A 13,537-nucleotide genomic window follows, 5' to 3' on the forward strand; every position below is an offset into this window, starting at 1 on the left:
TACATTTTTTATCTATGTGGTGATTGTAATCTTTGTTTCTTGAATTACTATGAATATTTGTACATTGAATGTACTATGAGCCTATGAATATTTACTTTTAGTTATGAATCTGCGATGAATTATTGTTTTTGGTCTTGAATGTGTTATGAATATTTGTTTCATGAAATGCTATGAATTTTGTTTCTTGAAAATACTATGTTTTTTTTAACTACTATGTCCATTTGAATTTCCCTTGTAAACATGAATCTTTTGTGAACCTATATAATATGTAATATGCTTTGAAGCATGCATTTTTTTCCCTCATTATTGCCAATTTCATTTATCTCATCATTTGCAATTTCATTGATCTTCGTCTCGATATCTCTCTAAACTTTGAAGATCCTCTTGCTCTGTCAACATCTCTATCCGATGTTTTGACCTCTACACTCACATCATCTCATCCCCAAATTCTTAACTATTAAGTATGTTTAAGTTATTTAACCTAACTTTGTTGTCTATATTTGTAAATCATAAATTACTTTTATGAAATTTTTTGGGATATATTATATATTTACGAAAATGTGACAGAGTTCTTTTATGGAATAAGCATCTCTAATAAATAAAAAAACTTTTTACCATTTGTCACATTTATATTGATTTGATCACATATCATTTTGTGGTTGTTTTCAATTAAAAAAATTTCACATGGCAGTTTGTGATTGTTTCATTTTTATTAAATGTATCAATTGCAATAAATATAATAATAAAGATATTTTAATTTCATTAATTGACTTTCCTGCTAATTTTAAATTTTCTTAATCAAAACTCATTAGTTTTCTTTGTTTATTTATTTAAATTATTTGTTTAAATTTAAAAAAGAAAAACACTTTAATTTTAATAATTCAATATTTTTTATTTTTCTTATAAATTCAACTATGTAAGACATGAATCTTACACCTAATAAGTATAATAGAGACAAGTTGTGTGGAATATTATAGGAGTGGTATGAAATTGTTCGTTTATTGCGGTGAGGAAGCAGTGGATATATATAATTATAGTCTTATAAACCGTTTTATTTCATTTTAAAAGCTTCTTAATATTATTTTCTTATAGTTTAGAGGATTAAAGTTAATTTTTACATGTTCATTTTTTTTTTCACTTGAAATTAAAGTTAATATTTTTCCACAATCTTTATTCGATCTGAAAGCAGCGAAAACAAAGCTTACACCGTAAAACAGAACGACCAGAAGATAGATTGAGAGGGAGAGAGGGATATCGATTAAGAAGTCAGATTGAAAGACAGAGATCAACAATAGAGAGTTGCGGGAGAGATCCGATTGAAATATGGGTTGTTGTTCATCCGTATTCCATATCCAAGCGATACAAATGGGTAAAATTGGCGATCTCAGGGCTTCGATTCCGAACTCTTAAGTCGATTTCCAAAATTGTGTGGTGTAATCTTGATGAAACGATGTGAATGACTCATTTTCTATAAGATTCAACCCCTGAAATGCAGATACACTTACATGGGATCACAATGGCGTTAAATTCAAGCTTTTTTGCTGTTTTGAAGCATTTGAATGAAGCAAATCGAATTATTGCTGTTACGATTGATAGAAATTAATCATTGAGTTGTTTTATGGACCAAGATTTTAAGGAAATTATGAATTAGAAGGGAGAGTCTTCGTTTTATTTCATAGAAGCACGAAAGAAACCCATAAAAGCTGTGACATTTTTCCTGAAATCACTTTCTTTTATTCTGTGTTTTGACTGTTTTCAACCATTGGGTTTTTTAAGGATGGAGGTGGTTGAAGAAGGCGAAAGGTAAGGGACTATGGTGAAGGTGGTGGTGGAAGGTTGACGGTGGTGGTGACTGGAGGTAGATTATATTGGAGGTGGTGGTGGAAGAAGATCAATTATGCATTTCTGGCAGTCATTGATGACAAGGCTAAGGGGTAATCGATTACACCTTCATTTTTATGAAAATGATCATTTTAACCCAAAAAAATCTAGTTTATGCCACTAAACTACAAAAAAGACATAAGTGACATTTTAAACCAAAACATGATATATGATAGTTCATAGGGCCTCATTGACATTTTCCTTTTAGAAAACAAACTCGATGTAGTTGAAACCTGCTATAAGTGACATTATGGTTCTTTAGGAAGGTTATATGAGGAATTAGCTTAATAGATTTATACTAAATGCTCAAAACAATACATAATATGCATACAACCATACAGCATGTGTAGCAAATAGCAATAGCAATAGCTCCTAATCCTTAGTTAATACATGGGATTGTTTTTAACTTCCACGATTATGTTTTTTCGAAAGAGAGCTTCCAAGATTATGTTTGTATATTTCACAATGAAACTTGGGATTATTTGTAACTTCAAGATAAAGAAAAGTATAATTCTCAAGTCCACTAATTACCTCGTGTAACCTATTTATATGTGTATTAGCAAAATTGCTTTGGATAACTAATTCAACCTTTGCTATTTTTCTTGCAGGATTTATGTTACAAGCATTCCAAAAAAGTGCACCCCCTTATAAAATGGCTTGCAACCCATCGCAACAACCGATAAAGTTTAATGTTGATGATCTTCATAGGGCTATGGACTTGAAGGATAACATCCGTAACATGTCTGTTGTTGGACAACTTGGACATGGTAGTATAACATCTCAAGTCATTTTTTGTTACACCTATTTCATTTTTGTTAACTTTATTAATTATCATTCATCTTTTAATGTTAACATCAACAGGAAAATCCACTTTGATTGATTCTCTTGCGACTGCTGCGGGCATCATCCCATGTGATGACGATATCCACATGACCTACACCCGTGAGGACGAGGCACAACGTGGTATGACCATAAAGTCATCCGGGATTTCCCTCTACTATAAAATGACCGATGTAGCCCTTGAAGCCTTCAAAGGAGAACGTAATGGAAATGAGTACCTCATCAATCTCATTGACTCACCCGGGCACGTTGACTTTTCATCCGAACTCACCGCTGCCCTCCGTATCACCGACGGCGCTCTTGTCGTTGTCGACTGTATCGATGGCGTTTGCATCCAAACAAGAAACGCGCTTCGCCTCGCACTCGGTGAGAGAATCCCACCTGTATTGGCCCTCAACAAAATGGATCGTTGTTTCCTTGAACTCCAAGTTGGTGGTGAAGAAGCCTATCAAACTTTCCTAAATGTCATTGAATAGTTTAATGAGTACATGAAGCCCTTTGAGGACAAGGTTTTAGGTGATGTCAAGGTGTGCCCAACGAAAGGTAATGTCGTGTTTTCATCTGGGCTCTACGGATGGGGATTTACATTGTCAAATATCGCGAAAATATACGCGTCTATATCTGGTGTCGATGAGTCGACGTGGATGAGAAAACTTTGGGGTGAGAACTATTATGACTCGAAAACCAAAGCGTGGACCACAAAGAGTACAGGATCTGCAACTTGCACACGTGGGTTTGTTAAGTTCTGTTATGAACCCATTAAGAAGGTAATTGAGGCAATTATGAATGACCAGAAGGATCAATTACGTGGTATGTTGACTCAAATCGGTGTCACGATGAATAATGAAGAGGATGAGTTGATGGGTGAGGCATTGATGAAATGCATCATGCAGAAATGGCTTCCGATTGCAACTCCTTTACTTGAAATGATGATATTTCATTTGCCTTCACCCCAGACTGCTCAAAGATACCGGGTTGAAAATCTATATAAAGGCCCTTTGGATGATCCGTATGCTACTGCTATAAGAAATTGTGATCCCGATGGCCCTCTCATGCTCTATGTATCGAAAATGATTCCTACATCCGATGACAAGAGTCGGTTTTTTGCTTTAGGTCGGGTTTTCGCAGGTCGGATTTCAGCTGGTTTGAATGTCAGGATCATGGGTTCTAGGCCTTCTGGCTATGTCGACGGTGAAGACAAGGATATGTATGTTGAAAGTGTTGAAAGAACCGCTATTTGTATGGGGAAAAAACAAGAAACCATTAAAGATGTTCCATGTGGAAATACAGTCGCGTTGTTTGGTTTGGATGAATTCATCACCACCGGAAGTGCAACACTAACACATGAGAAAGAAACCGAGGCGTACCCGATTTGCGGCATGAAGTTCTCGGTGTCCCCGGTTGTCCGTGTTATAGTACAGTGTAAGGTTGAATCCGAACTCCCAAAACTTCTTAAGGGTTTAAGGAGTCTGGCCAAATCCGACCCTTTGGTTGGGTACACGCGTGAAGAATCTGGCGATTATACTATTGGTGTTGTGGGGGAAATGAATTTGGCAATATGTTCGAAGGATTTGGCGGAAGATTATATGGGTGGGGTGGAAATCCTTGTTTCCGACCCTTTTGTGTCGTTATATGAAACTGTTGTTGAGAAATCCTCACATCTGGTTATGACTAAGTCTCGAAATGGAAATAACCAATTGTTCATGAAAGCAAGATCACTTGATGATAGTTTAGGTTACGCGATAGAAATTGGGGAAGTTGGTCCGTTTGACGACCCAGACGTTCGTGGAAGGATTCTCTCTGAAGAATACGGTTTGGAAAAATATCTCGGAAAGAATATCTGGTGTTTCGGTCCCGAAACAAATGGGCAAAACATGGTTGTCGATATGTGTAAGGAAGATAAGTCCTTGAAAGAAATTGAAGATTATATTGTTGCTGGTTTTCAGGAGGCATCTAAAAAAGGTGCTTTAGCTAATGAGCCAATGAAGTGTATATCTTTTGAGGTGCGTGATGCGGTACTTCATGATGATGCGTCCCACCTTGATGGAAGCGAGATGGTCGAGGCTGCCAAGCGTGCGATATACGCGTCTCAACTGACTGCGCAACCGCGGTTTATGCAACCGTATTACGTGGTTGAGTTTCAAGCATCATCTGAAGAAGAGGTTGACAAGAGCTGCAAATTGGTGAGAAAAAGGGGTGGATTTGTGCATGAAAAGAAAAAAGTTAATAGGCCGGGGAAAATGGTGTATGACATATGGGCATATGTTCCTGTGCTAAAGTCCTTTGGATTTTCAGCTGATTTGGAGGAGGCTACTTCGGTGAAGCTTATCCCACAATGTGTGTTCGAATTTTGGTCTGTGATGCGTTCGGACCCGTTGGAGGTTGGTTCATATGCGCATGCGCTTATGACCCAAATTCGCAAGAGGAAAGGACTAAACGAGCAGATGACACCGTTGTCTGACTTTGAGGACAAGTTGTAAGCAGGCGTGAACCCTTGCAGTAGCATATCGGGTTTAAATTTTTTTAAAAATCATCGTTTATTTATTTGTTTGTTTTAGCATCCTACTTTCATTTTTCTATTTATTACTAGATTATTAAAGCATTATACTTTGAACGATTTACCTAGTTATAGCCGTGAAAATTACTTTATGTTTGAATGACATTTGTTATAATTGGTTAGATTTAAGTTTGTATACACTCAAAAAATTGGTTGCTACTTTTGTTGTTTTCTCTAATTACTTGATTGCTATTATATATGTGGATGGTTCCTGTTAAAAATTGGTGTTACTTCACTCTCATTTCTCCTTTGGTCAGGTGTTCATTCACTTATGTTTCATTTATCTGAATTTTTCTTTCTTTATTTTGTACTTTGATTAATATTATAGAGTAAGAAAGATGAAAATATGAACTGATTTCGTTAGACTGAAAGTTTACACCATCTAACATCTTTATAAAACTTGTGTAAGTAACAGAGAAGACAACAAACTGTAATAACAAATTCTAACTAACTGATTTTTTATAATCCAATCGTATCTCGTGTGACAAAGGACTATATTTTGTAGATATTAATGTTAAAACAATGTTTTATATCCTTGAATTTTAGAAGATTTTTTCATTTTGTTCAAAACAAATAACATGTTTATTAGTTTAGGTTGTTCAAATAACAACTTATATGTATCAAGAGTTTGATGATCATTCAACTTTATCCATGATTTACTATGACATTTTTGGTCCAGTTAGAAAAATAGAATACCCTGTAATCAGAAAAGAAACAAAAAATACACATTGCTATTTTCATTTTTGGTCCTTCTTAAGTGTTACAACTCCATGGTTACTTAAACAAGGTCTATATCAGTTAATTCTTTTAGATAAGGATACAAAACAAATTTTCATTGTAGTTGTTGGTTATAATTTTCAAACTAGAATGTCACTGTAAGAAAATAAGTGAAAGTACAATGTCATGATTGGATGCATTTTGCAACTTTGTGTCCTTATTTTGTTATTTCATAATGATTTTGATCTATGAATGAAAATATGATCTTGTATTCAGAAAATATATATTAAAGTACATTGCTGTCATTATAAAAACATACTTTCATTTAGTGGTTGATTATAACACTGTACTTTCATGTGTATGTCTTTTGCTGAAAAATGACTAAATACTTGCAAATCTATGTTGTATTTAGCATGAAAACGGTGCTGGAACACGTAATAAGGACCAAAAATGCGAATCTTTTTTCTATACCGGCAAATTTTCAGTTGCAACCCTTGGAATATTTGTAGGTATTCTCTTTTTAAATAGTCCTTATAAAAAAAATTACAACATATTTTTTTTCGTGTTTCAGTTCTCTAGCAAAACTGGCAAGTTCTATGTTCTCGGGTAAAAAATGATCAAAACGGTTGTCAAAACTCGTGGAAAGAAAAAAGTCCACAAGAGAACTAAAATTCGAAAAAAATGTCCAAATCGGCAATTGCTACTTTTCTGTTTTCTGAAGAAAAAAATGACACATTTCAGTTATCTACAAAAAAGACCAACTTGCCCCTTTTTGTTTTTGGAAAAATGACCAAATTGCTACTTTTCTATTTGCTTTTTGACAAAAGCACCAAATAAACACTTTATTTCAAGATTTTTTAAGTAGGTTACTATTTTTGATAGATTTTGAAGTTGGAAATCTGTTAAATAGCATCCTACTTTGAGATTGTGAGTTTCACATGTATTTACCATTTTCCAGTTTTACATGTTTTTGTCATTATCCATTTTTACTATTTTTTCTGTTTTCATTTTCATCATGATAAGGATAAAGAGGATATTCACGTCTTTTCCGCATATTAGAGATAGAGAGCAAGTTGCCTCACCTTTTGAGTGAGAAATATTGTAAATATTTTTCTCTTCACATAAGTCCCGATCTCAGTCCAATAACGTTTGTACAACTATCATTGCATGATGTACACACCACCAAAGAAATATTATTGTAAGATATATATTTTTTACTTATGTATTTTTGTTCATTTTTTAGATTTAGTTGTCTACAAAGAAGTGCTTGCAAGGTTATGGTTAACTGTTTATTATTATTATTATTATTATTATTATTATTATTATTATTATTATTATTATCTATGTTATTTTAACTTGTCACCCGTATAGTACATGAGTTTTAACATAGTTTTTTAATGTATAAAGATCTAAATGTTTGGATCTGTTCAAAAACTTTTTGTATCTTGTCTTTTTGTAAATTGACATATCATCTATTAGAAGTTTAAACGTTTTTTATTACGCAAAAGTTCATATGTTTAAAAAAATGGAATGTCATTTAAGGTTGGAAAAGTTTTTTTTTCACATAATAAATAAGACGCTTCGGTGTGGGCAACGCGGAGAACGCGTTATATGACGTGGCACGCGCCATAACGCGGAACACTGCCCCAACTAGTCGTTATGGGGCGTTACGCCATAAGCCATGACCATGGTAACGAGTTGTAACACGATTATTTTGACCGTTGTGAATTACTTCCGTTGAAAAACGGTAATATTACCGTTGATTTGAAAAAAAAAATTACTACTTTAAAAAGTTAAACTATATAACTATATACTTCTATTTCTCTATATTTATCTCTATTTCTCTATATCTCTATCTATTTCTCTATATCTATCTCTACTTTATTCAAAACAAAAAATACCACTATGGATCAAAATCCGAATACCCCTCCTCCGAAGACAAACACATCCACTCCATTAGGTTTTGTGGGATATGAGGGATACATGAACCTTCTAACCTCCCAAAACTCACCACAAATTCCATATTCCGACAATTTTTTCAATCCCGTCTGACCCCCACTACAATTCCCTACCTCGCCATTTATGCAACAAAATGCAAACATTCAACAAAACCTTTTTACCACATTCGGTCCCATGCGCCAAACAGTCACACAACCCACACCCACGCAAGAACCCGTTGTCGAGACACAAGCTGGTGGTAGTAAGAGAGCATCGGGAAAAAAAAGGGAGACCAAAAAAGAAAGGGAAAGAGGTCGTTGTCGGGACGGACGAAACGGAAACACCTCCAACATGGTGGACACCGGAGGAAGAGCATGCGTTGGCGACGGCTTGGTGCGGTACTTCAAAACAACCAACTATGGGGAACGATATGAAGAGAGTTGCTTTTTGGGATGCTGTAATCGTCAAATTCCGCACAATTTTGAACAAGGGTGACACGTATCGCAATAATGATATGCTTAGGGGCAAATGGACTCAAATTAGCCGGAAGTGCACCAAATTCAATTCCATATACAACAAACTTTCTTCGCAACGTCAGAGTGGTGCCAATGATTTCGATGTGTTTAGAGTCGCGATGGAGGAATATCACGTGCAAATGGGGCACGTATTTAAGTATGAAAAAGTATGGGAGTTAGTGAGGAAAGATCCAAAATGGATGAAAACGCCAACATCATCGGAACAACAATCCAAAAGGTCTCGTGGTTCGGGTTCGGTTGATGTTTCCGACGGACGCACGAACATCGACCTCAACGCGGACACCGATGAGATCCAGGACAAGTTTGACGACATCGAGGAAATCTCTCCGCCACGACGACCTATGGGGCGCGAAAAAGCGAAACGCGCTCAACGACATGCGGAGAAGAATGAAAGTCGTCTTCGAGAGCACGAGGAAATGAAAAAAAAAATTCGACGCCCACACGGAAATCGCAAATAGAAGATACGAATTGCAACGGGAGCATTTGGATTTCCTTCGTCAAGAAGCCCAAGAAGATCGCATGTCGTAGGATTTGGCAATTCTTACAACAAACGAAGAAAATTTACCACCGAGACGAGCTGAAGTAATACTGTCACAACTGTAAATTTTGAGCCATGTAATCTATATATTCAAGTTAATGTGAATCAAAAACTTCAATCAAATACATCATGCAAGTACCACAAATAGTCATCAAACAATTGGAGACCCTAGAAGTTCTTGTTAAGTCTATTTTAGACTAGAACTTCCTCATTGGATCCCAATGGACCAATAAGCTTCCAATTGGACTATCATGGGCTTAGAACCCTAATTGGGCTCTAATTGGAACCACACTTATTTATTTTAACATTTTGGGCCATATTGGGCCTAGAATTAAATGAATTAAAAGCCTTGATACATGAATAACCTAAACTAGTCCAATAAAAATATAAAAATCCTACTACATTCTTTTAAGCATAAAACACACTCTAACTAACTCAAATTTTGGGCTTAAGGGAAAAAGCCCAAATTTTTCTTTTCCCTTTCAAAAATCTCGGCCCAAAGGCCCAAACCCAAAGAGAAATGGAAGTGTTGACTTAATGCATGCCACCTCATTATTATCCAAAGGATATCCATGCAATATTTCCCATTCCTCCATGCACATCACCTCAAATATCACTTCTCTTCTCTCCTCTCTCTCACTCTCGGCCATACACACATACACACACCAAAAATATCTCAAATTCTCTCTAGATTCACTCAAGAACACTCCCTTCTTCCCTCTCCAAAATCTCGAAAAATAGGAAGCATTCAAGGAAGTTCTTCCACAAAAATCATCATCTAAGGTAAGGTTTTGTTTGGATCTATGACTTGTATTCCTTATTTATCAAACATCTCTTCCTAATCCATGCAAAAATCATGATCTTGCACTCTAGAAACCCCATAATCTCGAAAAGTTCATCAAGGAGTGCAAAGGCCAAAAATCACTTCATTTCTTCCAATCTTTCTTCAAAAACCGAATCAACACCCCAAGGTGAGCTTCATACCCCCTATTTTCTGTTTTTATGAGTTTTGTGGGGGGGGAATACAAGTGAAAGTGTAGATCTATATGTGTTTGTATGCCTTGTATGATTTCCATGCTTATATGTATGCTTTTATGTGTTTTAAATGTTGGATCTAGCCATAAAACCCATCAAAACCGAGATATAACTTGTGTTAAATGATTTTAGCTTCAAATATATTTCTAAACACAAAGTGTTTCAAGAAAAATGGCTAAGTGGTTTAGTAATAATTTTCTTTGGGTTAAAAACACAAATTTTGGGCCTAAAATGTGAAAAATACAAAAATAAGGGCTCAAATTGACATTTCACAGATTCTGATGGATGAAGTGTGTCAAAACAGTTTCCATAAAACTATTTCTGGAATTACACTTAATTAGAGGACTAAAAACATGAATTTCAAGCTTAATGGGCTAAAAATGAAAATTTCGGCCCAATGAGGCCCATTATGCGAATTTTTCTGTTTTGGAGGGCCAAAACTGTAACTTTCTGTAAAACAGTGGACTATAAGTGCTCCAAATCCTTTTCAAAGGTTTAAAATGCTTTTTAAATTTAAAAAGGACCAAAGTTGCAAAAAAAATTTCCCATTTGGGCCAAAATTGTCAAATTTGCGAAAAGAAGGGATTAAAACCAAGAAAACTGCATTTTCAGGGTCTTAAGCTGTTTTCTATGGAAAATATGCTGGAAAATGATTATTTCAATAATTTTTGGTGTTAAAATGTCAAGAAAATTGATTTAAATACCAAACCGGAAAATATTTTAAATAAAGGGTTGAAAAGGTAAATTTTACAAAAGAGGAGGGGCTGAAATCAGAAAATTTCCAAGACTAATTCTATACAGGCAATATGATCAAATAATGGTACTACTACTATCGACAAAATACAATACACTACAATACCAAAAGTCGTTGTCAAACGAATTGGTTCGGTCTCGAACCAATAAAAATCCGAAACCACAAATACAACGATACTATGATACTACAATACTATGATTCATACAAATAACGATTCGGAATACATTATACATGTGCACAGACGTCTACGCACTATCTTTGGGCCCCACAAGTGTAAAATCTTGTTCGTTGAGCCTAGCTAGCCCGACGACCTGATCTTAAGGCCCAAAGACTTCATCTTACGAGGTGTTGGGTTTTACCATCCCGACACAACGTAACCGGACTTTCAATGGCTGTAGACTACTGGTCCCCAAGGGTCCTTTAGTGTCGCTAGTAAAGTCTGCCTTTTTTTGCGAGGCGGGTCTGGGACCCCTCGTACCTTTTTATCCCCAACCGGCTAATGGAGTCGTCGAGGCCTTCGTGTCCTCCTTCTCTTCGGATGTGGGACAACAGGACGGTTGGATAGCGTGACTAGTACGGACGACGCCTTCGGGATCGTTGGTATTGCTATAGACTAGTCGTTTGTGTAACACGTGTCTGTGGCGGATAGTCATGCTCATCAATGATCCAATGTCGTCTGGAATAACAACTTCATGCGTTGCAATGGTCTCAAGTAATTTTCATGGAATTCAAAGAATTAGGAAGACATCGGGTCTTCCTAGGGTTTTCAATACATACAAATTCGGAACACATACGATTTCAATAAACAATATTTTACAAGTATAGAAAACAAACAGGCATACTTATGGATCATCACACCTTTTTGACTATACTATTTTCAGAAAATATCGGATTTTCTGGTGGTTTTCAAACGATACAAAGCATTGTTTTCAAATACAACTTATGAACTCACCAACATTTCATATGTTGACGTTTTTCAAAATACTTGTATTCTCAGGGAACCAGTGAATCAAGGGAAATCATATTCAGTGACGGTTGCAGTTTATTTTTGTATGAATTGAACAAATTAATTTTTGGGGGAATGTAATGTTTAAACAATGTATGATATGTAAACACTACTGGTTGTACTATGTTGATGAATGGTGACGAATGTTGTTATGTTTCATATATATTCAATGTTATGGTATTCAATTGAGTCACGACAGCCCCCGGACGTTTCCGCCGTCTGGTTCGGGGGTGTGACAGGTTGGTATCAGAGCTTTGTTTATAGTGAACTAGCATGTCGAGCCATACATTGATATGCAACTATAAACCAAAAAGAGGGACTAACATAACTCTGAACAGAACAAGTAAATAAAACACACTTACTTGCATTAGGAATAAAGATCCAACGCTGAATCAAACACAATAACACTGGTATCTCGGTTAATTCGGGACTGTTCTTAGTGATACCAAGGAGTGAATGTAGCCTGATCAACTACATTCTCTCCAAGGTGAAATTAACACACGTCTTGATGAGATCGGGATAGCCAGGGCACCTAACACTATACCTTTTATCACCCAAAAAGAGAATGTTTGCTTAGTATGTATGATAGACATAGCATCCTAGGATAATGTAGCATATTTACGTACTCGCGCAGACAGCATGGCTGGCTTTCATCACCCGGGAGACCCCTACTTCCCTAATCAGGGAAACAACGGCTGGCTAGAGGAGGAGGAGGAGCCTGAGGAAGAGCCTGAAGAAGAACCTGAGGAGGACCCCGAAGAGGAATCTGACGGGGAACCGGAGGCGGAGGTCGAGGGAGAGCCTGTCGAACCCGAAGAAGACGAAGAACCTTTCGAAGAGGAGCTCGATGACAGCGAAGGGGGTGATTCGGATGCAGAGTCCGAGGTCATCGACCCCCCTTACCCGATCAGGGTGCCTGCATATCGTGTGGGACCCACTGGACCTACCCCTCCTTGGGGCATTGATCTTTGGAGATGGAGCAGACATCAGGGACAGCGACCCCCGTTTGGCATGTCACGTGAGTTCTTCGACTTGAGGGATGGAGGACCGGCCGACCGAGCTCTACCAGTCATGGTGAGACGACTACGGGACACCGGCGACCTTGCTCAGGGCACTGCTGATCAAGTACGCCAGTTGTGGACTAGAGTCGAGCGTGCGGAGCAGGAGACGCGTGACGTCCTCCGGGAGTTTCACATGAGGCAGGTAAGGTGGGAATCTCGACTTCAGGATGCAGAACGCCTAGTGGCTCGTCTTCAGGGAGCATCCACATCTTCGGCACCACCTCCTGACGCAGCTCATCGCGGCTAGGAATAGACTTATCATAGTAGGTTATTAGGAACTATATTATGTACTCCGGCTCTATGTTTAAGTGACTACACTACTCATGGAGCCGTTATGCTGTCGGAATAGTGTATGCTCCTACGAGCAAATTTTCTTGTGCTAAATGCGGATAATATTAATAAACTTTTGGGTGTTTTGCTAAATTATTCTCAGTTGCTATGTGTTGAGACATTATGATTGCATGCTTGATGATAGTAATGTTTAGGTTCGCACCATACACCTAGTTAGTAGAGTCGCCACCTCACGGAAACCACGTACACTCAACATCTTTCCGTTTCGTGACAGAAAGATGCCTCGCCCAGCTACTCGCGGAAATCCCGAACCAACCCCGCCGGAAGTTGACTCCACTGCTTTCCAGGCAGCCGTGTCTGCTGCAGTCACAGCGGCTATGGCA

The 13,537-nt window shown here is 37.2% G+C and overlaps 1 protein-coding gene and 1 pseudogene across 1 annotated transcript; both read left to right on the forward strand.

Annotated features, from left to right (window-relative positions):
• The first annotated feature begins 1,165 nt into the window (after positions 1-1,165).
• LOC111889987 (elongation factor 2-like) lies at positions 1,166-5,508 on the forward strand (annotated as a pseudogene).
• Positions 5,509-8,087: 2,579 nt separating this feature from the next.
• On the forward strand, positions 8,088-8,927 carry LOC128132854 (glutathione S-transferase T3-like). Its single transcript, XM_052769849.1, has one exon. The coding sequence runs from the start codon at positions 8,088-8,090 to the stop codon at positions 8,925-8,927; it is 840 nt and encodes a 279-aa protein (XP_052625809.1).
• The last annotated feature ends 4,610 nt before the right edge of the window (positions 8,928-13,537 follow it).

Source organism: Lactuca sativa, chromosome 3 (assembly GCF_002870075.4).
Source record: "Lactuca sativa cultivar Salinas chromosome 3, Lsat_Salinas_v11, whole genome shotgun sequence".
Classification (NCBI taxonomy): domain Eukaryota; kingdom Viridiplantae; phylum Streptophyta; class Magnoliopsida; order Asterales; family Asteraceae; genus Lactuca; species Lactuca sativa.

Bases quoted from the DNA above. Each gene is read 5' to 3' on its own strand.
- LOC128132854 (XM_052769849.1), top strand. From the start codon at position 8,088: ATGCAAACATTCAACAAAACCTTTTTACCACATTCGGTCCCATGCGCC.